Source organism: Felis catus, chromosome D2, assembly GCF_018350175.1.
Source record: "Felis catus isolate Fca126 chromosome D2, F.catus_Fca126_mat1.0, whole genome shotgun sequence".
NCBI lineage: Eukaryota > Metazoa > Chordata > Mammalia > Carnivora > Felidae > Felis > Felis catus.
In genome coordinates this window covers 76,018,507-76,045,145 of record NC_058378.1, presented here as the reverse complement: position 1 = coordinate 76,045,145, position 26,639 = coordinate 76,018,507, and the positions used below count along the sequence as shown (strand labels likewise).

General features: G+C 41.6%; 1 protein-coding gene across 3 annotated transcripts in view; it reads left to right on the top strand.

The window, feature by feature from the left end:
• Window positions 1–26,639, top strand: part of MCMBP (minichromosome maintenance complex binding protein) — a 49,825-nt gene that overhangs the window by 18,179 nt on the left and 5,007 nt on the right. For 2 of the 3 annotated variants that reach the window (XM_023241007.2, XR_006587368.1), the window contains exons 2-14: window positions 1,981–2,066; window positions 2,914–3,054; window positions 3,184–3,225; window positions 5,453–5,554; window positions 10,099–10,243; window positions 12,889–13,040; window positions 14,420–14,520; window positions 17,767–17,945; window positions 18,313–18,436; window positions 20,232–20,349; window positions 23,062–23,227; window positions 24,133–24,266; window positions 25,476–25,640. In XM_023241007.2, the coding sequence (XP_023096775.1) occupies window positions 1,981–2,066; window positions 2,914–3,054; window positions 3,184–3,225; window positions 5,453–5,554; window positions 10,099–10,243; window positions 12,889–13,040; window positions 14,420–14,520; window positions 17,767–17,945; window positions 18,313–18,436; window positions 20,232–20,349; window positions 23,062–23,227; window positions 24,133–24,266; window positions 25,476–25,640 (1,655 nt within the window). The remainder of the gene's footprint in view (window positions 1–1,980; window positions 2,067–2,913; window positions 3,055–3,183; window positions 3,226–5,452; window positions 5,555–10,098; window positions 10,244–12,888; window positions 13,041–14,419; window positions 14,521–17,766; window positions 17,946–18,312; window positions 18,437–20,231; window positions 20,350–23,061; window positions 23,228–24,132; window positions 24,267–25,475; window positions 25,641–26,639) is intronic. The other variant, XM_023241008.2, reaches the window with a different exon arrangement.

Sequence of the window (26,639 nt, the reverse complement as noted above, 5' to 3'; positions counted from 1 at the left end):
TGTTTGGAAGCCCTGCTGAGCATGGTGTTAGTGGAATTTTATGAATATTTCTAACAGAATCAGCTCGTCACGAATAGTTCCTTCCTTTACTTCACGGCACCATAGCACCTGTGTGATGAATATAAATGGTGGAAGTATTGGCTAGCTATGTGGTTTGCTGGTTCTCCCCAAGCAGATAATTCCTAATTCTGTCAATAATTCACTTTGGTCTTGGCCAAATGCTGTAATTTTTTTCAAAGCCTTGGTTTTCTTTTCTTTTTCTTTTTTTTTAAGATTTCATTTTTATTTTTAATGTTTATTTATTTTGGAGAGAGTGAGAGAGTGCAAGCGGGGGAGGGGTTAGAGAGAGAGGTTAGGCACAGAATGTGAAGCAGGCTCCAGGGCTTGAGCTGTCAGTGGGGCTTGAACTCAGTGAACCGCGAGACCATGACCTGAGCCGAAGTCATACGCTTAACTGACTGAGCCTCCCAGACACCCCTAAGATTTTATTTTTAGGTAATCTCTACGTGCAATGTGTGAGGTTCAAATTTCCAACCCCGATATCAGGAGTTGCTCCACTAACTGAGCCAGCCAGGTACCCCGGTTTTCTTCTCTTTAAAAAACATTTTTTTTAATGTTTATTTATTTTTGTGAGAGAGAGAGTGAGCGGTGGAGGGGCAGAGAGGAGGGGGGGGGAGACGCAGAATCAGAAGCTGGCTCCAGGCCTCGAGCTGTCAGCACGGAGACTGACGCAGGGCTCGAACTCACAAACTGTGAGATCATAACCTGAGCTGAAGTCAGCCGCTCAACCAACTGAACCACCCAGGCACCCCTCTTCTCTTTAACATGACATTAGAAACACCTTTCTCTTCATTTTACAGTCATCATTGTAAGAGTTGTCAATGGATGCTAAATCTGGGGGTGGGGCAAGATTTGTAATATTTGCATGCTCTTGAAGTGCCTCCTGCAGATTACTTAACAGTTGCAAAGGGGAAAAAAGTTACTGTGGAGAGATTGGCTATCCTTTTGACTGGGTGGTGAAGGTGAACATCATCAGTGAGGGGAAGGTGGACATTTGTCTCTAGATGATACCATTACAAGGACACAGCATCGCTTAGGGAATAGTCTGATAGTGCACACCTGCAATCTAATCATAAGAGAACATTAGACAAACCCAAAGTGAGAAGCATTCTATATTTTTATCTAGGGTTTGTATTCTTCTTAAATATGAATGTCATAAAAAATAAAGATTGAGGAACTGTTCCAGATTGAAGATTAAAGAGACATGATAGCTAAAAGCAGTCAGTATGTGATCCTAGACTGGCTCATGTACCGAAGAGGAAAAAGTGCAATAAAGGATAGTATTGGAATATGGATGGTGGGTTAGGTAAAAAGCATTAGTTTTGAATTTCCTGAGATTGGTAACAGTACTGCTAGTTATGTAAAATAATCTCTCTATTCTTAGGAAATGCATATTGAAATATCTAAAGGCAAAAGCATATGGATGTGTGTAATTTAATCTAAATCGGGTCAGAAAACTATGAGAGCAGATAAATGGACCAAAGACAGAGGTATTCTTTGTACTGTTCATGTGATTTTTTGGAAAGTTTGACATTACTCCCAAATTAATTTTTTTTTTTTTTTTAAAGAACATCCTCTTTTTATTTCAGGATAGCTGTAAGGGAAAAAAATCTGTATAAAAATGTTTTCAAAGAACATCGTGCTTTACAAATGATGGTTCATATGCTGCTTTGCATAGCTTTAGGCCTCGTTCTGTGGTGTTCTTGGCTAGGGTGTTGGCTCCTGAGAGCCTGCACGAGGTCACTATGCCCTTCCTTGTGACACCCAACCCCCTGGAGGGCAGCCCCCCCCCCCCCCCCCCCCCCCCGGTGCCCAGTGCAGGGCTGCACCTGAACGTGAAGTGCCACACTTGACCAGAGTCTGTTGTTACGTATTGTAGTATTGTACATGTAGCTGTGAAAAGTGCCTTTTTTTTTTCAGCCCAAAATGGAGTTAATCCTGACTGGGAGAAGAAAGTAATTGAATATTTTAAGGAAAAGCTGAAGGAAAACAACGCTCCGAAATGGGTAAGTTTATTGCTGCTGGGTTGGGCTGACTTCCAGGTTCTTTCTGTAGAGTGGTAATCCACGTAAAATTTTAAACTATATATACACATTATATATATATACTATATGTATACGTTAATGTGCCCTGTCTTCTGCATTAAGTGTATGTGTATTAAAAGATTTTGCCCTCTTTCAACTGAAACGTCGAGCAATTCGGTGCTTCTATGTTGGTGCCTCTAGGTGGCAGTAACTGACCATATTACTTTCTAAGACCAAAAAAAAAAAAAAAAAAAAAAAAAAAAAGGTGTGAGTCTCTATTATCTTTGTTTTATTGCTTTCATTTAAAAAGAATTGGCATGTACTAGGTTGTTTTTAATGTTTATTTATTTTCGAGAGAGATGAGAGACAGAGTACAAGCAGGGGAGGGGCAGAGAGAGAGGGAGACACAGAATCCGAAGCAGGCTCCAGGTTCTGAGCTGTCAGCACAGAACCTGATGTGGGCTCTAACTCACGAACTGCGAGATCATGACCTGAGTCGAAGTCAGGTGCTTAACCAACTGAGCTACTCAGGTGTCCCTGGGATGTACTCGTTTTAAGAGAAGAGCTCAGTAAGGCAAATGCCTTTCTGCTACTTGCGAAGTTTACATTAGAGTCCAATGTCATTATACAAACTAGGAAGAACTCAGTACTTTTATGCCCAGCACTTATGTTAACTGTTGAGATCATTGGCTTCCTAATGGGGTTTGGGGTGTGTGTGTGTGTGTGTGTGTGTGTGTGTGTGTGTGTTGCAGTTTGGGTCTGGATATATAGTTTCTGTATATGTGCTTAATGTTTTACAGATAGGAGTATTGACTTGTTTTCCTTTAAGGTGCCATCATTGAATGAAGTTCCCCTTCATTACTTGAAACCCAACAGTTTTGTGAAGTTTCGCTGCATGATTCAGGATATGTTTGACCCTGAGTTTTACATGGGAGTTTACGAAACGGTTAACCGAAACACAAAAGCACGTGTATGTATTGCTTTTTTTCATGAAACTTTCTGTTTGTAATTAGTGGTGTTAATCTTATCCTTGTTGTTTCTGGTGGTTTTGATTCAGATATACTGATATGATACTGTTATTCTTTGTTTTGGATCATAGGTCCTTCATTTTGGAAAATACAGAGATGTAGCAGAGTGTGGGGTATGTATCCTTAAGATGTATAAAACATTTTTAGTAAGAATTTTTTTTCTTAAATGTTTATTTTTGAGAGAGAGAGAGAACACAAGGGGGTGTGGGACAGAGAGAGGGGGGTGGACAGAGGATCCAAAGCAGGCTCTGTGCGACAGTGGAGAGCCCGATGTGGGACTCACAAACCATGAGATCGTAACCTGAGCCAAAATTAAGAGTCAAACGCTCAAACCGACTGAGCCACCCAGGTGGCCCAATACGAATTTTTTCTTAAGCAACAAATTTATTTCCTTTGGTTGATCTTAAATGTATTTATCTTGTGTGTAAATAAGTTCTAAGAAGTCACATGAATGTTTTATTTACCTTTTATTTGAGTTTCTCTGATGTGGATGTATTTTTGATCTTCTAAAAATCTCTTAGAAGGTGGAGTACTATAAATAACAAAACTAATTCCTTTTCCTAATATCTCTATACTTGGTTAAAAAATTACAGGTTATGATAAGTTATTTTAAAATAAAAGTGGAAGATTAATTTAGGACTTAACACTTGCTTAATTAAATTTCATTAAATCCTGTCACCTTTTTGTAGGAGGAAAAATGTTTTTAATAAACTTAAGCTTTCTTTGATAAAAAGAAGTAATGGAAGCTCTCTTACATATCATGGGAAAGGCAAGAAGGCAGAGAACACCAGTCAGGATTATGTTTGGAAAGCAGTTATAGAGAGGACCTACAGTATATCTGCAGTTTTTTAAAAATTGCTTTTCTGATAAAAGCAAAAATGTCTCCCATATTTTACTTTTTATGTGTTTTTCATGTGGTTCTATTGAAATTGATGGTAATTTTATTGTTGGGGAAAAAAAACAGTTATCATAGATGGGGATTGATCAGGCAGGTGCTTACGTAGAAAGGTGTTACCTCCATTCTAGGGTCTAGTTCTCTGGTTTGCTGATCCAGAATCTTAATTTAATCAGATTATGTAGGGCTTTTTATATTTTGGGAGTCTGACTCCTGCTTACCCGAACCTTAAGAGATTGATTTATAACCCTCATACCAGCCATTAATTCACAGTAGAAGCTGTGCCTGGCTGAATAAAGTGTTCTAGTTCAGGGGCCAGTCTGAACAGAACAGCCCTAATTTGGAAGGTTGCCGTGAAGATTACATTCAACAAAAATGTATCTTCCTACAGTTATTTAGGGGGACCCATGAAAGATGGATTTGTTCGTCTTAACACATGATGAACCAGGTCTCCCGACGTCTTTTTTTCTTTTACAGTGTTTCTACAAAGTAAAATGTGGGAGTAAAACGTGGTGCCAAATAGAATGAGTTAACTTTATACATGCTTGCTGCCTCCCTTTTTTGAGGAATCCTAAGACACATTAGCCTAATGTATTAATAAATACACAGTTTTGTCCAGTACACAAAATGCAACATCACCATAGATTACCAAATCTCAGCATCTGGAAATAGGAAAATAAAAAAGATGATGTGTCTGTCCACGTGTGACACTTCCGAAGGCAAATAGTTTCTATTGTTTTGCTAAAGGTCATAAGTAAAAGCACCAAACTAGGAAAACTTGGGGCCTGGAAAGAAAGCAACATGCAGAAAGCCCAGGTTGTACATATTGGCTAAGGCTCACACTTGATGTCTCTTGGGTTTGTGGGTCCTTGGGCCCTTGTTTTTTTCCTTACAAAATGGAATATATATATATTTTTTTACTTCTAAGAATTTTTTTTGTACTATAAAAGTATGTACTCATTAAAGTAACATTTTAATATTACATCCTGGGTTCTTTCTTACCTCTTAGGATTTTCTAAGTGTATTTGAAATAGAGAACATGCCTCTTTTAGGGAATAATATCTGACTCCAATCTCATATCAGTTACCTCCTAATGAGTATTTCATTAAGTTCCTGTTTTGTAGGCTGATTCTGATCATTTTCTATGAAAGAGACAATGGAAGTACCATGTATCCTGTTTATTAAAAAGGATTTAATTTTGTAACAGGGTGCTGTGTATTATGTATTTGAGGGAAGCTAGTATATTCATTGCATGTGAAATGATTTTATGTCCATTTTCCTTTTTAAAAAATGACAGTTTGGATTTGGTATTTGTTTTTTAGTTCTTAATGTGTAATATTTACAATGATTTTATAAATAACATGAAAAAAAGTGACTTGCTAATTAAAATTTTTGTTTTTGTTTTTCTTAGTAAATTTTAAATATACTTTTTGTGTACATCACAGCCTCAACAAGAAGTTGATTTAAACTCTCCACGAACTACCACATTGGAAAGACAAACTTTCTATTGTGTTCCAGTGCCTGGGGAATCTACGTGGGTAAAAGAAATATCCTTTATCTGAAGTTTCTTCCATATTGAATGGTTCCTGATTATTAATTGAAAAGACCACAATTAGGGGTACCTGGGCAGCTCAGTTGGTTAAGTGTCCACCTCTTGATTTCCACTCAGGTCATGATCCCATAGTGTGTGAGTTCAAGCCACAAATCCACCTCTGCACTGACAGTGTGGAGCCTGCTTGGGATATTCATTCATTCCCTCCCTCCCTCCCTCCCTCCCTCCCTCCCTCCCTCCCTCCCTCTCTCTCTCTCTCTCTCTCTCTCTCTCTCTCTCTCTCTCTCTTTCTCCCCCTCTCCTTCTTCCTCTCCCTCTCTCTTCTCCCCCTCTCCTCCCCTCCCCTCCCCTCCCTCCCTCCCTCCCTCCCTCCCCCCCACCTTGTTCACACACACCCACTCTTTCTCTCAAAATAAATACATTTAAAAATAAAATAAAAAACAATTACATTTTGAGTTTTTAGAAACTTCATCTTTTTATGCCAATGAAGTTAGCCGGGAAAAAATTGTTCTTCATTTACAGAGGTTGGCTTTATTTTAATGAGGTGTTTTTCATTTGTCCTAAATAAGAAAGCTTATAAAACAACCCAACTATTCATTGTGGAGAAATCATAAAATTATGGTATATTCCTATAGTGAAATACTGTTGGGGCACCTGAGTGGCTTAGTCACTTAAGTGTCTGACTCTTGATTTCATTCAGTTCAGGGCTTGATCTCACAGTTCATGAGTTTGAACCCCAAGTCCAGGCTCTGGTGCTCGCAGTGCAGAGCCTGTTTAGTATATTCTCGCTCGCTCTCTCTGCCCCGCCACTGCTCACACACACACTCAAAATAAATAGAAAAAACTTAAAAGAAATACTGTTAAAAAGATTGAGGTGGCTAAATTAAAGGTACTTGAAAAGTACCATAATTAAGTAAAAACATAGTTTCAAGTTAGAGCTAATGCTGAATTTCTTAAGGGAAGGCAACATGTTGGCTATTTTGAGAGATGTGGAAACATCTTGGTGTCTTTTTTATTTTTTAAATTGTATAATTTTTTTAGTTAGTAATTTTTTTAGGCATAGTTCACATACCCTGAGATGCGTAGATTCTAAAGGTACACTGCAGTGATTTGGACAAATGCATACCCATTCAATTTACACCTGTCAAAGTAAAGAACTTGTGCCAGCAAGTTCCCTTGTGTCTTTTCCAGGCACCTGTCTCCTCTTGGAACCACTGTCCTGATTTCTTTCACTATAGCTTCATTTTACGTATTCTTGAGTGTCCTGAAATGGAAGCAAGAGAGAGTCTGTGTGTCTGATTTTTGTTCTGCATAATATATTTGAGATTCATCTCTGTATGTATGTTAGTAGCTCCTTCTTTTTTTATCACTGATGGTATTTGTTTATATTTTTTCTGCTTGATGAGCTTTTAGGTTGTTTCCAGTTTGGAGCCTGGTGTTTTCTTTGTGAGAAGATTTTCAATTAAGTTTAACAGTTTTTTTCTGTGTCAGTTGTAATAAGTTGTATCTTTCAAAGAATTGTTTCAAAATCACTTAATCTAGTTGTACTCATGTCAGTATCAAAGCTTTTCATAATATTTCCTAGTTTTCCTTTTAATGTCTGGGGCATATCTAGCAATGATCTTTCATTTCTAGTAATACTAATTAATTTTTCTTTTATTCTTGGTCAGTGTTAGTGGTTTGTCAGAGAACCAACTGTTTAATTTTCTGTTTTCTATCTCATTGACTTCTGTTCTTGTTTCCTTTTATGATAGTTTGGTTTTAATTTTTCTCTCACTTCTCAAAGTGGATGCTCAGATCATTAATTTCAAATCTTTTATTTTTAATATTAACATTTAAGGCTGTACATTTCTCTATAATCACTGCTTTAATTGCATTCCACAGATTTTGATTTGTTGTTTTCATTATCATTCAACTCAGACATTTTCTAATTTCCCTTGTGGTTTCTTCTTTGTTCCTTGATCTTTACAATAGTGTACTTGCATTCATCCACTTCATACTTAGTGCTGCTGCCATAACACTTGATTTGTACTTAAATTGTAGAGCCCCCAGTATATTATCATGTTTGCTTTAAACATTTGGCTTCTTTGTAAATTAAGAAATGAGGATGGGGTGCCTGGGTGGCTCTGTCAGTTGAGCATCTGACTTCAGCTCAGGTCATGATCTCACAGTTCATGAATTCGAACTCGTGTCGAGCTCTACAGCTCAGAGCCTGGAGCCTGCTTTGGATCCTGTGTCTCCCCCTCTGTCTGCCCCTTCCCTGCTCACGCACTGTCTGTCAAAATTGAATAAATGTTAAAAAAAAATTTTTTAATGAGAAAAATGTCTTTTATGTATTTTTGTGTGTATGTATCATTTCTAGCTCCCTTTATTCTTTTTTAAGTTTATTTATTGTAAGAGAGCTTGAGCAAGGGAGGGACAGAGAGAATCCCAAACAGGCTTAATTAAGCCACCCAGATACCCGTTCTTTTTGCTTTTATATAGAGTCATTTTCCTAAGCTTTTTTTTTTTTTTTTTTTAAAGTACACATCTGTTGGTGATGAATGAGTTTTCTCAGCTTTGGTTCAACTGAAAATGTCTTTATTGCACCTGTATTTTTGAAAGATGTTTTCGCTGGATATAGAATTCTTGATTGATAGCTGTTTTCCCTCCCCAGTGCTCTGGTGGTATTGTCCACTGTCTTCTGGCCTCCATTGCTTTTTTGATGCAAGGATAGCCATCATCTTACTGTATTCCTGTGTGTAATGTCTCTGATTTTCCTCTGGCTGCTTCTAATGTTCTCTCTTTGTCTGTGGTTTTCAGCAGTTTGACTGTGATGTGTGTGAGTATTTTTGTATTTATCTTGCTTGGGTATTTTTGAGATTTTGGATCTGTGGACTGGTACTTTTCAGGTTTCGGCCTTTATTTCTCCCAATGTTTGTCCAGTCTCTTATCATTGTGTCATTTTCTGAGGATCCACTCACATGATTATTAGATTCTTTGTTACTGTCCTCCTGGTGACTGGGCTTCTGGGAGACTTGTTTTTGTTTTTATTTTTATTTCAGGTATCTTATTTTTCTCTTCTTCATTTTTCTTTTTTTTTTTGTTTCCATTTCTCTGCTAACATTCCTCATCTTTAACTCATCTCATCTTTGCTTTTAAAATTGTGAATTTTATAATTGCCCTTTAGTGTCCTTGTCTGTGAATTCTAATATCTGAGTCATCTCTGTGTTTATTATTAGTGATTTAAAAAAAAATTTTTTTTAACATTTATTTATTATTGAGAGAGACACACAGAGCATGAGCAGGGGAGGGGCCGAGAGATGGAGAGATACAGAATCCGAAGCAGGCTCCAGGCTCTGAGCTGTCAGCACAGCCCAACGCGGGGCTCGAACTCACAAACCGCGAGATCATGACTTGAGCCGAAGTCAGACGCTTAACCTTAAGACTGAGCCATCCAGGCACCCTGTTTTTAGTGATTTTTAAATTTTTTTTTAATGTTTATTTTTGAGAGAGAGCGTGAGGGGGGGGAGGGGCAGAGAGAGAAGGAGACAGAATCCAAAGCAGGCTCTAGGCTCTAGGCTCTGAGCTGTTAGCACAGAGCCCAGTGCAGTGCTTGAACTCACGAACTGTGAGATCATGACCTGAGCCGAAGTCAGATGCTTAACCAACTGAGCTACCCAGGCGCCCCTGATTATTTTTAATCCTGATTGTAGGTCATATTTTCTTGTTTTTCATCTGTAGCTAATAATGTGTTACTATATGCCGATATACAATATTGTAGAAAGTTTGGTTTTGTCTTATCTCAGGAATGTTGCATTTTGTTCTGATAGGTAGGTGATTTAAGTTGATCCCTTGGACCTTGTTTGTCATGGCTTGGTTTTGGGATTGGTTAAGGTGGGTATGGAGTGGCCCTTGCTGTGTAGGACACAGTCCTTATTCATGAGATGCGCTATTTCTGGGTCACACTTAAGTGCCCGATATGTTCATCAGGGTCCAGTTCTAATATTTTACAGTTTCCCCCAGCTGCATTTAGCTTCCAACCAGCTAGCAGCTGTTCTCTGCTAGGCCTCAAGGAATCCTGACTTGAACATCACAGGTTTCAGTTCAGCCAAAGACCCAAATGGAACCTGCACAGATTTCTGGGTGTTTATCTGCAACCAGTAGCCCGAACTGGGTGTTCTGTTTTCTCTACCTAGCAAGGGCAGGGCCTTTACTTCTCTTTGTTGCAATTTGGGCAGTGTTCTAAGAGAAAGCTGGGAAGAATGTGGAGTTTATCCGCTATGTTTTCTTATTCAAGGATTATAACCTTACGCTCCCTTACAGTGACTAGAAATCGTTGCCTTGTGTCTTTTGCCTAGTTTTACACTTCTTTATAGCAGGGGTTGGGGGCATGAGGCTAAGTTGCTACCTTCATAATCAAAACTGGAAGTCTAGTCTTCTCTTAAAAGAATGTTTTAATTTTAACCAAATTGCCAAACTAGTAATCTTTTATTGGTCCTGTAATTAGCATACCTTAGGATATTCATTTCATGGTGGACTTTTCTTAACTTATTTAACGCCTATGTTAATGCAAACCAAGCTCGAGTCAGTCCTTCAACGTCCTACACCCCCAGTCGTCACAAGAGGAGTTATGAAGATGATGAAGATATGGACCTACAGCCCAGCAAACAGAAAGACCAGCATGCGGGTGCCAGACAAGCAGGTATTGTGTGCCAGTGGGCTTTCTGTAGACTTCTCTCTCAGATTCGGTTTCAGAGTGAATTGTCGTGTGATGCAGCTCTAGATTTAGGAGTTGGCAGTGATGGGATAACCTCACTTTCAAGTTTATCGCAATTACAGACGGTTTTGAGAGATTCTGCAGTACTTTTGGTCAGACTGTTTCATAACCAAGCAGTTAGCCATCACTTAGTGAAAAGTGTCGGCTCACCTATTAGTTTGTAAGGGTCTTCAGGTGGTTAGTCAAGAAAGGCCTTTGCTCATTCTTCATACTGGTTTTTATCTCTGCTCATAAGTAATACGGAAGCATAGTACTTTATCCTGAAAATGTTTTTTTCATATCTGAAAACATCCTTTCTTTTTTTTCAACGTTTTTTTTTTTATTTATTTTTGGGACAGAGAGAGACAGAGCATGAACGGGGGAGGGGCAGAGAGAGAGGGAGACACAGAATCGGAAACAGGCTCCAGGCTCCGAGCCATCAGCCCAGAGCCCGACGCGGGGCTCGAACTCACGGACTGCGAGATCGTGACCTGGCTGAAGTCGGACGCTTAACCGACTGCGCCACCCAGGCGCCCCTGAAAACATCCTTTCTTATTTTCCTTTTGAGATAGTGGTATTTTAAGTTAGTGAGATTGAGAACACCAGCAGAAAACCTGAAATTGTGGCACATGAGATGACTTAGTCCTCAGCTTGAGAGCAGAAAGCCCTCGGGATAGGCAGAATTGTACTTAATACATGTTTGTAGTGGTTTATCTCGAAATGTGCTGAAAACCCAGTGAATTCTCATTAACACAGGGAGAACGAAAGGGGCAGTGCCCTAAGAGATGAGACCATTTCAGGATTGGCATAGTTCATTCTCGATCTCACCGATCATGGTTTTTAGGAGTATTCTTTATTGTGGCAGGTAGAGAGGTTTGTCTTTCCTCCCTTTCTGTCCAGTCATTGAGCTTGAGCACCTTCATCAGAGGGCAAGTTGAAGGGAGAGGAGGTCAAACAAGTCTGTCTCCTCAGTGGGCTTCTGTCAGATTGGGCTGAGAGTGGTAAACAAAGTATCAGTAATGAATTTCACTTACCCATATGTTTTCCTAGTTAGTAAGTTCATATTACTATATTTCCTTAAAGCCAAGGCAGATTTTAATGTTCTTAAAATTGGGATGTTTAATAGTAAATCTATACAAATGTGGTTATTCTTTTTCTCCACACCACCCCCCAAACAGTATAAATTAATGGTGTAGCATAACAATAAGTAACCTTAGAATCCAGGACATAGTAATTCTCTTATTGTCTAAGCAGTTGATGCTCTCTTCTGTTTTTTGCCTTTTGTTTGAATGTCATACTGTAGGAGTTTTTTTAATACATTTGAGTGTATTATTTATGTAAAACTTGTTTGTTGGTTTCTGGGTAATCTGTCAAGCTACATATATTTTTAAACTTTCTTTGAGATAAGTGTAGACCACATGGCAGTTGTAAGAAATAATACAGAGAGAGCCTGTATATCCTTGACCCAGTTTCCCCTGATAACATCTTCTATAATTCTAGTAGAATATCATAACCAGGAAATGGTCATTAATACCACCCATTGACCTTATATTCACATTTCTTATATGCACTTATTTGTGTGTGTGTGTGTGTGTGTGTGTGTGTGTGTGTGTGTGTGTGTGTGTATTTAGTTCTGGGCAGTTTGGTCACGTGTAGATTCATGGGCCCACTACCACGGTCAAGATCCAGAGCAGTTCCTTGCCCGCCATCTCTCAAGTTGCCTTGTAGAGCATACTTACCCCTTTCCTGCCTCTCCCCTCCCCACAGATTCCTAACCCCTGGCAAACACTAACCCATTCTTTATGCTTCTGTTACTGCATGACCATATGTAGTCAGGTATACTTCAATTAAAAAAAAAAAAGAGAGATTCCAGCCTAGCATTAACCCTAAAAAAAAAAAAAAAAAGGTTACATAAATGCAATCAAATATTACGTAAACTTTGTGGATTGGCTTTTTTCATTCAGAATTTCCTTGAGATCCATCCAAGTTGTTGCAGGTATCAGTAATTTATTCCTTTTTATTTTTTTATTGCTGACTGATACTTTATGGTGTGGCTGACTATCTGTTGATTCTAATTAGTTATAAACCCTAGGCTGGGACTGCTTCAGAGATAAGAGGGTACTTTTTAATCATCTTTGTATCCCCAACAACTGGTCTGATTCCTAGTACATAATGGATGCTAATAAATATGTGGTAAATGAATATATTGCTATTAATACGGTTTTATTCTGCTTAATAAGTAGAAAAAAGTTCTACCAAGGTGGGTTTGTTGTCTGTAAACCACGTATTTCTTAAAGATGTCAAAGTAACTATTAAATGTTAACTTTTAAAATACTTAGATTTGATGGGAATTTTTTGCCATCTTATTGTAGGGAAGAAATGATTAAAATTTGCAGATCTTCATAATAATCTTTGTTCTTTTAGGTCAGATAGTAGGTTTTGTTAGCATATGTTATTTAAGAACCGTAACAACTTGAAGTTTGTGAGTTCAGCAGCACCATTTATATCAAACTTGAGAGGCTCTTTGGAATTTTCTTTATCTCTGGGAAGCCTTAAAAATGACTAAGTGCAGTGTTGTTCTTTGAATTTAGGCAGTGTTGGTGGTCTTCAGTGGTGTGGAGAGCCAAAACGTTTAGAAACTGAAGCTTCTACTGGGCAACAGCTGAACTTCTTGAACTTCTCTTCTCCTTTTGACCTGAATTTTCCACTGCCAGGGGAGAAGGGCCCTGCATGCCTTGTGAAGGTACTAAACCCTTTATAGACCCCATGTGGTACAGATGTGCTATGCGTCTCAAGTCGACATGGAGTGCTGTTAGCATTGTGTTTGTTTCCTGTGGCTGCTGCAGCAAATACAACTTCAGTAGCTTTTAATAACAACAAAAATGTATCGTTTTATAGCCTTTAGGTCAGAAGTCCAACATGGATCTCACTGAGGATAATATGCAGTCCTTAGGGCTGCATTCCATTATAGATGCTCCGGGAAGACTATTTTTCTAGCTTCTAGAAGTGCTCACATTCCTTGGCTTGGGACCCCTTCTTCCATCTTCCAAGCCAGCAGCCATGCCTCTCTCTAACCATTTTTGCATAGTCACATCTCCCTCAGACTGTTGGTAGGAGAGATTCTCCAGTTTTAAGGGCCTTCATGATTATATTTGGGTCCAGTCAGATAATCCAGGATAATCTCCTCATTGCAGGGTCTTTAATTTACACACATTCCTTTTGCTTGCAAGGTAACACATTCACAAATTTCAGGGATTAGGATGTGGACCTCTTTAGGAGGCCATGTTCTGCCCACCACAGCATTCTGAAAGAATTGAAGAATATTCGAACATAGAAGTGGAACAGTTTTTTAATTCATGTCTACTGCCTTCCTTAGTCATTTCCATCTTCCTAATAACGACTTCATTTTCAACATTCTCACCCCAAAATCCGTTTCTCATTTGAATTTAAAATAAAATAGAAGGCAGCAAATCTATTGGTAGTTTGTTCTCCAGTCTTGCTTACCCTGGTTTTTTTGAAGTTTCAGAAATGATCTTGAGAATTTCCATTCTCATATTTTGTGGTTTTAACTTCAGTGGCACTTCAGTTATGTAACACAGGGACCAGAGTTAGGACAGCTTTCCTGCCATGCTTCAGTTAGGTCTCCCCAGTAGGAGGCTTTGCCAGTTACTAAAGTCCATTAAAGACAGACAACTTTGAAAGTTTGTTTTATTGTGAAAAACCTCATGGCCTGAGTTAGTGTTAATCCTCCTAATGGTACCTAGTGTGTGAATAAGTCCAAAGTTAGTCATTCTGGTTTTTTCCCCCTTCCCTTGGTATACCTGATGGATTTTGAGTTATATAATGCATGTTTCTTGTTTAGTTGGCCATCATTCTTCGGGAAAGCCCTTTTCTTCACAGCAGTGTGGTATATTGAAAACAGACCATGGTCTGGGAGTCAGGAGTCCTGTGTTTTAATTGTTAATTGCTAACTAGGAGAATGACTTCAGGCGAGTACTTTACCTCTCTTGGTTTCAATTGATGAAATAAAGGAGTTGCCTTAAGGTCCATTTCCTGTATTTTATGATTTTTTGGTGTTGGTTAGTGCTAACAACATGATTTTGTGTGGTTTCGTCCTGCTAGGTCTACGAAGACTGGGATTGTTTCAAAGTAAACGATGTTCTTGAGTTATATGGCATTCTGTCTGTGGATCCTGTGCTAAGTACACTGAATAATGACGAAAGGTGAGTCTGTTTGCTCTTTTTGGGGGAACTTTATTTTGATATAATTTCAAACTTGCAGAAAAGTTGGAAGATAGTTATAAAGAACTTTCTCCCTATGCCCAGATTTACCAGTTGACACTTGTGCCTCATTTGCTCTGTCATTCATTTGTGCTCTTACATGTACACATTTTTGTGTGCATACATACGTTTTTCTGAAACACTTGAGAGTAAGTAGCCTACATTATACCCTAAATACTTGAGTTCATACTTCCTAACAACAAAGACTTTCTCATACACATTCAGAATATAACTATCAGAATTAAGAACTTTGCCATGAATGCACAATACACTGACCCACAGTCCACACTTAATTTCCCCAGCTATCTCAGTCATGTTCTTTCTGGTGTTTGTTTTTTGTTGTTTTGTTTTTCTTCTTTTCCCTGGTACGGTATCCATAGGGTCACATGTACCACTAACCTGGAATAGTTCTCAACTTTTGTCTTTTCTGGTCTCGATGCCTTTTTTTTTTTTAACAACAGAAATTCATTGCTCACAGTTCTGGAGGCTGGGAAGTCCAAGACTAAGGTGCTGCCAGATCCAGTGTCTAGTGAGGGCTCGTATCCTGGTTTGCAAATGGCTGTCTTCCGTGTCCTCACATGCACAGAGCCTTGACACTTTTGAAGAGTAAAAGCTAGTCATTTTATAGAATATCTCAGTTTGGGTTTGTGTGATGTTTCCTCATGATTAGATTCAGGCCATCATCTCGGGAGACATGTGATGTCTGGTTGCCCTATTACTGGTGATACTAATTCTGATTACTTGGTTAAGGTGGCATTTGCCAGCCTTTTTGTCCTACAAAGTTACTGTTTTTCAATTTGTAATAAACAAGTAATTTGGAAGGTGATATGTTGAGACTATAAATACCTGGTTTCTCATATAACATCCACTTATTTTAATATCCATTGATGATTCTTGAACCATTTATTACTGTGATGGTGATTTTATTATCAGTCATTCTTCCTACATTTATTTATTGGCATTCTGTTGGAAGAGCAATTTCCCTCCTCTCTCATTTGTTTATTCCAGTAATTTGTTTATATCAGCATGGACGTTAGCCTGGTATAATTTTGAGATTCAGATTTTCTCATTTTGCTAGTGGGAGTCATCGTAAGCAGGCTTTGGGTCCTTGCTGACATGACCTTTTCGATTTTGAACGTCTCTTTTCTGGCACATTAACAGTGTTTCAGCTTCATCTTGTCCTTCCCATGCTCCAGCTGCAGTATCAGCCATATTTCCAAGGAGCACCAGTTTCTTTTAGGGAGGAATTGTATTTAAAAGTCTAGATCTGAGTGCTTGTGTGCTCCTTGGTACTAGGATTGGTATTGCTTCTATGCCCTTTGAGTGGACAGTGCTGGGAAATATATATACACATACTCGCACTGTATACATACAAATAAATGCACGTTTATATACACATACACGTAGATCTGTGTACTTTCAAGTCTGTATATCAGAACCATGAGTTCACACTGTTTCTGGTTCCAGTTCAGCACGTAGATCGTCCTTCCCCCTTCCCATGTTTGTAACTCCTTTTCTAACAGAAAGAAGCTTGACTCTCATTATTCTCCATACATCCTACAATACAGGGAAGGTCATTGCAGAATTGGTAGTCCATAGCACTGCAAACAACAAACCTCGTAACTAGAGTTCAAGATTTGTTTCCATTTCTTCTTGTTTTAGAATGAGGTTTGTAGTCAGAGTGTTATGTCCAGAGTTACTGGGGTGGGTGCTTTCCTTCCCCTTGGTTCTTTTGCTCGTCATTCATTTTACGTGGTCGCGTTCCTTTGCTTCCATTGTGCTTCATTTCAGAGTTTTTCTTCCATCCTTAACTGTTTTGATTTTTAAAGTCTAGAAAACATCGACATTATTGCCAAAGTTGCAGCTGTACACAAAGAATGCAGGGCTGTCATCGCCCTGCCCTGTTCCCCTCACCCTCCACAGGGAACCAGCCTCCCTTTCCACTTTTGTCTTCCATGTAGTTTTGGCCAAAATAAGTAGAAACGTGTGTATTTTATTCCCCTTTATTCTTATGGAAAAGGTGGCACAGTATATGTATTCCTTTATACTCTTTCTGCTCATTTAACAATATATCCTGAAAATCCAGATCTTCCTCATTATCTTTTGAGTTTGCCAGAAGAGTGGAATCACATCTCACCCTTCCCCTCCCCCGCCCCGCACACACACCATAGCTTTGTTGAGTATTGGATATTGATCTTGGTTTCTCCACAGAAAGAACTTTTCACTGTTAAAAAAAAAAAAAAAAAAAGGTACAAAATAAAAATTTTAAAGAACTTTAAATAAGTAACATTTCCGTATTAACAGTATAGCAAATTACTTTTCTCAGCTGTTTCTGGTTATGATGATTTTTCCTGCATCGGTTACTTCATTTGCTGAGGCCACGCAGTGTACAGAGAGACCCGGATCGCTTGGGCTGGGTTGACAGCCTGGTTTGGCCATTTACTGGCTGTGCAGCCTTGGGCTTAATTGCTGCGGTGGCTTGGTTTCCTCTCTGTAGCTGAGGGTGTTGGTGCACAGCGAAGAACACTGACCAGCACATAGTACGTGTCACCTAAGGGTTGTCATTGTCCTTGTGTGTGAGGGAGATAGCAGTATGAAGTGGGGACTCTAGAGCAACCTGTAAAGTCTGAAGTTCTAAAAACATTTTAGTGTTTTGTTTCAATCATATCACAGCAAATCTATCGTCTGCTCATTTATTTGGCAAATTTGAAAAACTCACTTTATTTTCACTGCTTGACTACTCTTCAAGGGAGGTGTCGTGTAGGAATAACATTTAGGAAGAGCAGTTAGGATAGAGGTGAGTGGATCTTCCACACACTGAGTAAGAGATACCTGATGGCTTTTGAGAAAAAGACCGCAGTTTGGGGGTAGCTGAGATGCTGCTGTGAAGTACTTCATGTTTCAGCTGATAGCTTAGGAGTATCTGTGTTTTGAAACAGCCTTATCAGTGACATACTCTGTTCCATTATTTGCAGCCACAGCACACTGAGTAAAAATGTTCTTGTTCTCAAAGAATAAATCCATATCCTCCTACGACCTTAACTAGCCTGAAATCGTGTGACCTGACAATTTAGAGGGGCCGTTTTTTGTTCTTTAAGGAGATACACAGGTGGAGCCGTTCTCGGCCTGAATTCTCATTTCATTTTCAGAGATGTGTCTGGGAATTGAAGCTTTATCCTGTCTCCGTAGGGATGCCTCTTCGCTCCTGGATCCAATGGAATGCACAGACACGGCTGAAGAGCAGCGAGTGCACAGTCCTCCTGCCTCGTTAGTGCCAAGAATCCATGTGGTTTTAGCCCAGAAGTTGCAGCACATCAATCCTTTACTGCCTGCTTGCCTTAACAAGGAGGAGAGCAAAACCTGTAAGTGTAAGTGCTGACGCCGTGGGGCCCAGACCGTCAGCCCCTGCGTGTGTCGGGAGCTGCCTGTGACATGTGCTCACGGTGGCGCTGAGTTGGTCAGGTCCTCGCTCCTCAGGTTGAGCTTCTCTAGTAATCCCCCTTTCTCTGCCCCATTTTCCTCTGTGTTAATCCTCTTTATTAAAACGAAGCAAACGAAAGTTTACAGGCTGTCTTATTTTGAAGATTGGCATCACTTAATGACCAATATTTTAAGTCTACGTTAGTTGTCTATGGACCATAGTGCTCTGTTCCACTCGGGTTTGTTTAGTTTTTTTAGCCTGAGATGCTCGAGAGGAGCCGCGTGTGTGTTCTAAATGTGGTCTCCCCTCTCCAGTCATTTCAGGTTTCATGTCCGAACTGTCTCCCGTCCGGGCAGAGCTGCTTGGTTTCCTCACGCACGCCCTTCTGGGAGACAGCCTGGCCGCCGAGTACCTTATCTTACATCTCATCTCCACAGTGTAAGTGCGGTCTTCCCGGGGTGCTGAGGGCAGCTGGGGGTGGTGTGGAAAGTGGAAGAGAGCAGGAAGGTTTCTCCGCTAACTTGTGTGTCACAGTTTATTAGCTTCATCATCAGATGGTTTTTATTCGTTCAGTGTAACAAGTGTTACACCAGATGGCAGACAAATTCCTTTTCTCAGTTTCACATTGAACCTTTTGTTTATGTCTCCCGTAAATAGAAGAGCCACAGTCAGGCAGAGCCTGGCTGATGAGTAAAATGAGCTGTTTTACTCTTTTTGGGTCCTGCATTCTCTGTTCATACAATCCAGGGCTCCACACAGTTCAGTGTGTGCACCTCTGACTGGTCTGTGGATGTGAGCGCCTTGCACAGCACTGTACGTGTGTCTTCCCTGATTTCGGAAGTAACATGTGTGTCTTCAAAGTTTCAGGAGCGTAAAGAAACGGGAAGTCATCTATAATCTCTCCAGTCACAAATGATCTCTGTTAACACATCTTGGCTCATGTCCATTTCATCTTTTTTTTTTTTTTTTTAATGTTTGTTTATTTTTGAGAGAGCAGGGGAGGGGCAAGAGAAAAGGGAGACAGAGGATCTGAAGCAGGCTCTGCAGTGATAGCACAGAGCAGACACAGGATTCGAACCCACCAACCATGAGATTGTGACCTGAGCCAAAAGCAGCCACTTAACTGACCACCCAGGCGTCCCCATTTCGTCCTTTTTGTTTGCATATGGATTGGATATATCCCTACACAGATACTCCATTGCATTCTTTTTTTTTTTTTTTAATTTTTTTTTTTCAACGTTTGTTTATTTTTGGGACAGAGAGAGACAGAGCATGAACGGGGGAGGGGCAGAGAGAGAGGGAGACACAGAATCGGAAACAGGCTCCAGGCTCTGAGCCATCAGCCCAGAGCCTGACGCAGGGCTCGAACTCATGGACCGCGAGATCGTGACCTGGCTGAAGTCGGACGCTTAACCGACTGCGCCACCCAGGCTCCCCTCCATTGCATTCTTAACACAGATCTACATCTTGGTTTCATCACTGAATATATCTTAAATATTTTCCCTTTGTGATTCTTCATTAAACTTTTCAATGGCTGCACAGTATGTATTTCCTTATAGACAGTTGTACTGTTTGCATACGTGTTAGATTTCCTAGTTTTTCATTGCAGTAAACATCTTTGTACTCCAATAAATCTTTCCTTGGATACGACTTCAGACAGCCATACGTGATGGTTGGGTGCACAGATTCTGGAGCCAGACTGTAGGTTTGCATCCAGTTCTCTCACTTCCTGACTGTGTGAGCTCTGGGCATGTTACTTCAGATTTCTGTCTCAGATTTCTTACCTGTGCAGCGAAGATGACCTACCTTAGAGTGTGTGGGGACTAAATGAGGCATTTAAGCTCTCTGGACAGTCCCTAGCACCTGGTCAGCACTTAGGTTCTGCCTGCTACTTTTATTGCTGTCATTCTGATAAACGAACCGATCAGAGTAGTCTGCTTTATTTATTTTTTCTAAGTTTATTTATCTTGAGAGAGAAGGGGAGAGAGGGGAGATCCCAAGCAGGTTCCGTGCAGTCAGGTCAATGCAGAAGTGGACACGAGGCTCAAACCCACAACTCTGACATCATGACCTGAGCCGAAATCAAGAGTTGGACACTTAACCAACTAAGCCACCCAGGCACCCCTAATCTGCTTTATTTTTAATGACAATACCGTGCTGATCTTTGTTTGCTCTTTGGTGGAAATCAGGAAGTGACCTGAATATCTTATTGGTTGGTGTCTTTTTTTTCTAGATATACAAGAAGAGATGTTCTTCCACTGGGAAAATTCACAGTTAACTTGAGTGGTTGCCCGCGGAATAGTAGCTTCACAGAACACTTATACCGAATTATTCAACATCTTGTTCCAGCAGTAAGATCAATATAAATATTTATTATAAACCTAAGCAGACTTGAAAAATTTATCTAATTGTCTTTCATTCAACCCAAGTATTTAACTTTGAGATTATAATAGATCTAACTCAGGGGAAACAAAGCCTGCCAAATTCCAGAATTTAAAACCTATTCACTCCTCAACGTGTCACTTTTCTGTTATTGCCTTAGCATATATTTCTGCAAATCTAACAGCACGATTGCAGGGAACTTCCTTAAAATTGTACTCTCAGTCGATGCCTGTTTGTGCAGTTTGGTATCCTTTGTGTACGTTAAAAATCTTAAATCTTTAAGTGAACCTAAATTACAGGAGCATAATTCATTTAGCTGAGGTAATAAAGATATTTATGTTCATTGTCCCAGTTTTAATTCTTGCTTGCAAAGTCGAGCTGCCTTTGTTTGCCAGGGCATCTAGAACGAGCGTCACCGTGGGGAACGAGGGAGTTGCTTCTGAGTAGTAGTGTGACCGGCAGTGCTGACCGCTTGTTTAACTGTGCTCGCTGAGGGCGAGTGTCAGCGCTCTTCTGGGCCCTCAGGAAGCAGCAGTAGACCAAATAGACCAGCATTTCTCACACTCCTTGACTCACTTTACACTCTTAAATTATTGAGGACTCAAAGAGGTGTAATTTATTTGGGTTGTTTTTGTCATCAATTTACCATAGTAGAAATCAATTAGTAGAAATACTAATTCACAAAAATAAATCAGTTACATAGGAACATAAAATATTTTTGTAACTATAACTATTTTCTCACACCAAAAACCGTTAGCGATAAAAGTGACACAGTTTTTTGCCAGTCTCTTTAGTATCTGGATTAGTAGATCGCTGGGTTGTCAAATCTGCTTCTGCATTAGTCTATTGTAATAGGACACTTTGATTGAAGTATATGAAAGAAAGCTGGCTCCTTACAGAAAAGTAGTTGGCCAGGGAAGGACTGTTTTCATAGCCTTTTCGGATACCTGTGGATATTCTTTGATACTAGACCAAAACTGCCTACGGGACATTCTCTTGAAGGATGGTTGCAGGTGTGGGATCTGTAATCTCATCCGTGAACTTGCATTCTCCACTGCAGTAAATTCATTGGTCTCTCTTGCACGTTGAATGGATCTTTCATCTATGTGTGATTTTGACCTCGTGGACTCCATAAAAGGGTGTCAGCAACTCCCAGGCAGTTCCCTAGACCACATTTTGGGAATTACTGAACTGGTCAGATTTTAGATTGTAGTAGAACACCAGTAGATACTAAGTAAGTATGTAGTATGTCATTGAAGTGCCCTGGAGAACAGTAATGGCCCAGGAGAAAGGGTCTTGGGGGCGCTGGGCCAGGGTGGAGTTGCTAATGTAATCCGAGTGGTCAGGGAAGGTCCCGCCTTCAGGGAATTCAGGGAGACACTTGGTCGAGTGTGGGAGCAAGTCAGATGCTCTGTCGGGGGTGGAGGGTGTCCATCCTGGGCAGAGAGAGGCAGCAGTGTGCCTGGCACGTTGGAGGCCCAGTACAGGCCAGTATGGCTGGTGCAGAATGAGTTCTGGGGAGGAGGGGAGGAGGTGAAGTCTGAGCACATACTAAGCACGAATTGTATTTTGTAAGGTGTCTGTGCTGGGTACTCAAGGTGTGAGAGTGGTAAGGGATTTCCTTTTGGTTCCTTCTTATTTTGCATCACTTTGTAGTGGGTTTGCGGGTTTTACTCTTTTATCGCTACCATATCCCACTCCCTACTGTTCCTCTTGTGTTTATGTCCAGCACCAAACTCTTTCTGAACACTTGCCTTGTTCATCTCTCGTTTAGTTTCCACAGCGGGTTAAGTATGAGCGACCTCATGCCTGCGTGGAGCTAGACGTTGTGAATGACAGACTCTGCTTCTTCAGGGCTTGTTTGCTTCCATCTTTGGTATTCCAGCCCCCTGCGCATTTTCTTTGAGTCACCGAGCCAGCATACCATAATCTTCTGAACTCTGAAAGTTTCTCTCTTCCTCGGCACCCTTTTCCCCAACCCCAGTCTCCACCCCATCCACGCCTACCTCTTCTGAGGCTGGAGCAGGAGGAGGGGTTGTAGTGGAAGCAGGGTGCAGAGGGTGTTGGTGGGCTCGGGGAGATGGAGGAGAGGCTGCATGTGGTCTAACGGATACTGAAGCGTGTTGAGACGGGACGAGGAGGCTGCGTGCAGCAGGTACACGACCCGCGGGGCCCAGTCCCCGCTCCGTGCGCTTTGCGCCACAGTGTTTATTTATCGGGGCTGTTTGTTCACTGGTCTGCGGTAGCCTGATGAATGAACGTGATTTTAACTTGAGGCACACAGAGGAAAATTAAACTTTTCTCTCCCCATCTTGAATAAGTATTTTCTGTTTTGTTAGCATGTGGTCGTGGTAGGCAAAAGAAGTCAAGCTCCTGAATATTTGATAAATGTATCTGAATTATCTGTCGTTTCTTGTTCACTGGTAAAATAGAAATTAGTCATTAAGAATAGCAAACAAAACAGTTGAGAATAAAGCAGCTCATACAATCAGTGAAATTCTTATTTAAGATGTAGATATTATTTTTGCTTCTGAGAGCTCAAGAAACCATGAAACTGCACCCTGAGGTTGCAGAGAGAAGCTCTTTCTTACACACATGTGGCAAGTGTTTAACCCCGTGTGTGTATTTTCTTAAAACAGGGAAACTTCGTTCCTTGCTTAGTGAAACGTGTCTCTTTGTAGTCTTTTCGCCTGCAGATGACTATAGAGAACATGAACCATTTGAGATTCATCCCCCACAAGGACTATGCAGCCAACCGCCTTGTCAGCGGGCTCCTCCAGCTCCCCAGCAACACTTCCCTTGTGATTGATGAGACTCTCCTGGAGCAGGGGCAGCTGGACACACCAGGTATGGACGGGGGATGCTCCCCTTCATTTCTGACCTCCCGGGAAAGCCGGATCTGGTAAGGACTTTTGAAAGAATCGCTGAACAAAAGGCAGACTCCCGTTTCACAAATATTTAATTAAGGTCAAGGCTCGCCCTATGATCTGCATGCTGTGGGTACTGTAAACTTACAGATTGGGTACATCAGCTATGTTTTGTGTCGTAGTGTGGAAATAGTACAAGGACAGAACAAGGACGTAGCGAGGAGTTCTTTAAAAGCTGAGAAGGCAGGAGATTTTGCCTTCAGTAATCTGTTAGCTAAAAAGGAGAGGGTAGAAAAGATCTAATAAAATGTTTTTTACCGCCCGATGTGAAATTTAAAATTATTTTTCCCAGAATCCCTGAAAAAAAAGTACTATGTTGAATGGTTTGAACTAGCCTCAGTTACAAAACATGTTATAAAATCACAAGAAAGCAGATTGTGCTCAGCTGAGGTTGGAGGAGGCACTTTGCTGCTGGGGGTTCAGGAGGCAAAGGTAGAACAAGTAGTGTGGATGGGGGTGCTTAAGGCAAAGGTGAATCTAAGAGTCACTGCAATTCAGTAACCTCCTTTCTCTGCATAAAATAGTGTTAGTTCTGTCGTTTCAGACCTGTGACACCGCACACAGTGATCGTACTTACTGGGAACCTGTCTTAGGCCTGGTTGCATGCCGGGTGCTAGAGTAGATGTGGGGGATCTTGGCCCCAAAATACGTTTGTCCAGCATTGTCTGTGGTGTCTGTTAACGTAGTGAACATTTAGTTGAACGGTGCCCCAAATGCTTTTTTATAGAAGTAGAAACCTCACGTCTTAAAATCAATGTCCGTAAAACCAGTTTGTTTAGGTGATTAAAATCAAATGACCAAAAAAAATTTTTTTTTATTTTCTAGGTGTTCATAATGTGACTGCCCTGAGCAACCTAATAACTTGGCAGAAAGTCGATTATGACTTCAGTTACCACCACATGGAGTTCCCCTGCAATATTAATGTTTTTATCACTTCGGAGGGGAGATCACTCCTCCCGGTAAGAGGAGTCATTCTGAGATGGAGGGAGGTTACATTGGAATGGGATCTCTATTTTTGTTTTCTTTCTCGGTACTGCTTGTTATTATTGGTAAGTTAAATTTGTTTCACAATTGTGGCTGCTGATTGTCAGTAAGAGAACTGGTTATTTTGTTCCTGCCTTGGGGATGAAAACCTCTCTGAAGAACTGGCCATCGGCAGATCACAACACAAGCAAGGGAAAGCATTTGGTAGCCGAAACTCCCACATCCAGGCTTGGAGAGAAGCTGTCTGTAAATTGCCTGATTAACATCTAGACCTTTGTTCTTGCTGCCTTGATCCCATTGTTTTCTGTCTTCTGTGAGAAGTATTTTAGAGTTGCTTTTAAAATGTTCCCAATGACATGGTAATTAGTGTTGTGCCTTATGGTGGAATGCTGTGGTAAATCATCAGCGTGATTTCTGAAGAGAGCTTTTAATTCTGAATCTTTTAATGATGAAAAGTATGCCCAGTTGCTTAAAAGGTATGTCGTTTCTCTGGAAACTAATGTTCATCTGTGATTTATGAGAAATTGCCTCTGGATAAGAATGAAATAGCCCAGGAGTAAGTTTTCTTTGGGAAAGTGTTACGTTATGTGGTTTTTAGAAATGCAGATCAGTAAGAAACAGTACCTATTCCAGGATGAGGAAACCTCTAAAACATTTTAATTGGCTGCTTTTTAGAGGTGGGCTCCCTTTTTATACTGATACCCTTTTTACTGATACTGTTAAGGAAATAAAAGTAACCAAACAAAGGCTAACTTTAGTGAGTATTGCTGAGGTAATCATCGTGCTTGTAAATCAGTGTTAGGAAGTGACCCCACCCCTCCCAGGACGCCTTGGTGGCTCTGTCAGTGTAGCCTCCGCCTCTCGATTTTGGCTCAGGTCACAATCCCAGGGTTATAGGATCAAGCCCCGTGTCGAGCTCTGGGAGTGGAGCCTGCTTACGGGTCTCTCTCCCTCCCTTCCTGCCCCCCTCCGTCCGCTCTTCCCTCTGCCCCTCACCTCTGCTCGCACGTGTGTGTGCTCACTGGCTCTCAAAACCCCCCAAACCCCCTAAAAACACAACGTGCCCTTCCCCCAGTAGTAAAGAGTATTTTCTGATACGTGCAGGGGCCGATAAGGTGACGCATCCCCCCGAACCGTCAGACCCTGTGGCAGCCTGGAAAGCACTGTGCCCTTTGTCCTTGCAGGCCGACTGCCACATCCGGCTGCAGCCGCAGCTCGCCCCGCCCAACATGGAGGAATACACCAACAGCCTCCTGGCCGCGGTGCTGCCGTCCGTGCTCAACAAATTCCGCATTTATCTGACCCTCTTGCGGTTCCTGGATTACAGCATTTCTGATGAAATCACCAAGGTGGGTTTGGGTCAAAACACGGGATTTCCCCGTGTGGAATCGGACCGTCGCATCGACTCCCGTGTCCTGTGACCGTCCTGTGGTGCCTGCGGGTCCCCCGTGCCCTTGGTTCCCTCGTTCTCCGGCGTCGTGTCGTGTCATGTCGTGAGGAATCGTCCCTTGTATACAGTTGCAGTTTCCGGGTCTTTGTTTTTACGGTTTGTCTTCCTAGTAGCTGACCTGGGTTCTGCGGCTCCCAGTGTGTGTGGGGTCCGTCGCGGCGTGTACTAAACGGCGACTGTAACCCCGTTCCCGGTCCCCCCAGTGCTTTATTGTCACCACGTGACACCGTCGGGCCTGGCTCTCCGCCGGCGCTTTTACAGTTTGTGCTGTGTGCGCTCGTCTTTAAGTCGGAGGAGAGAAGTCCCAAGGCAAGAGACCTGCATCCTGCTTTTGGTATTTAGCTGCGTGCTCACCTTCGCCGGTGACGTTTGCGTGGATGCGAGTCACCTTGCGGGGTCCCTTCCGTTCCGGCCTGAAGAGCCCGCTCGGGCTCCCGTGGGGCAGGTCTGCTTCCCTGGGCCTGTCTTCCTTTCTGCTTCGCTTCCGGAGACTGCTTCTGCCGGATGTGGTGTTCTCGGTTTAGAGACTTCTTTCAGCTCTACCATTTCCTCCGGTTGCCTTCCGGGCCCGCGGTCTCTGACGACAAGCCCGCTAGGGCCTGAGGAGAAGCTTCTCGGTGCACGGTGAGTCCTTTCGCCCCCGCGCCTTCGGACTCTCTCTGGCCCTTGACAGCTCAGCTAGGGCGCGTCTAGGCGAGGAGCCCCGGGAGCCTGCGCTGCCGGCCTTCGTGGGGCGTCTTGGGTGTGCGGACAGGGGCACATCTTGGGAAAGTCTTGAAGAGGCTTGGTGGGTTTTGGGGGCACCCGGCGTGGCTCGGTCGCTCCAGCGTACGACTTCTCGGGTCGCCATCTTGCGCTTCGGGAGCCCAGCCCCGCGTCGGGCACTGTGCTGTCAGCG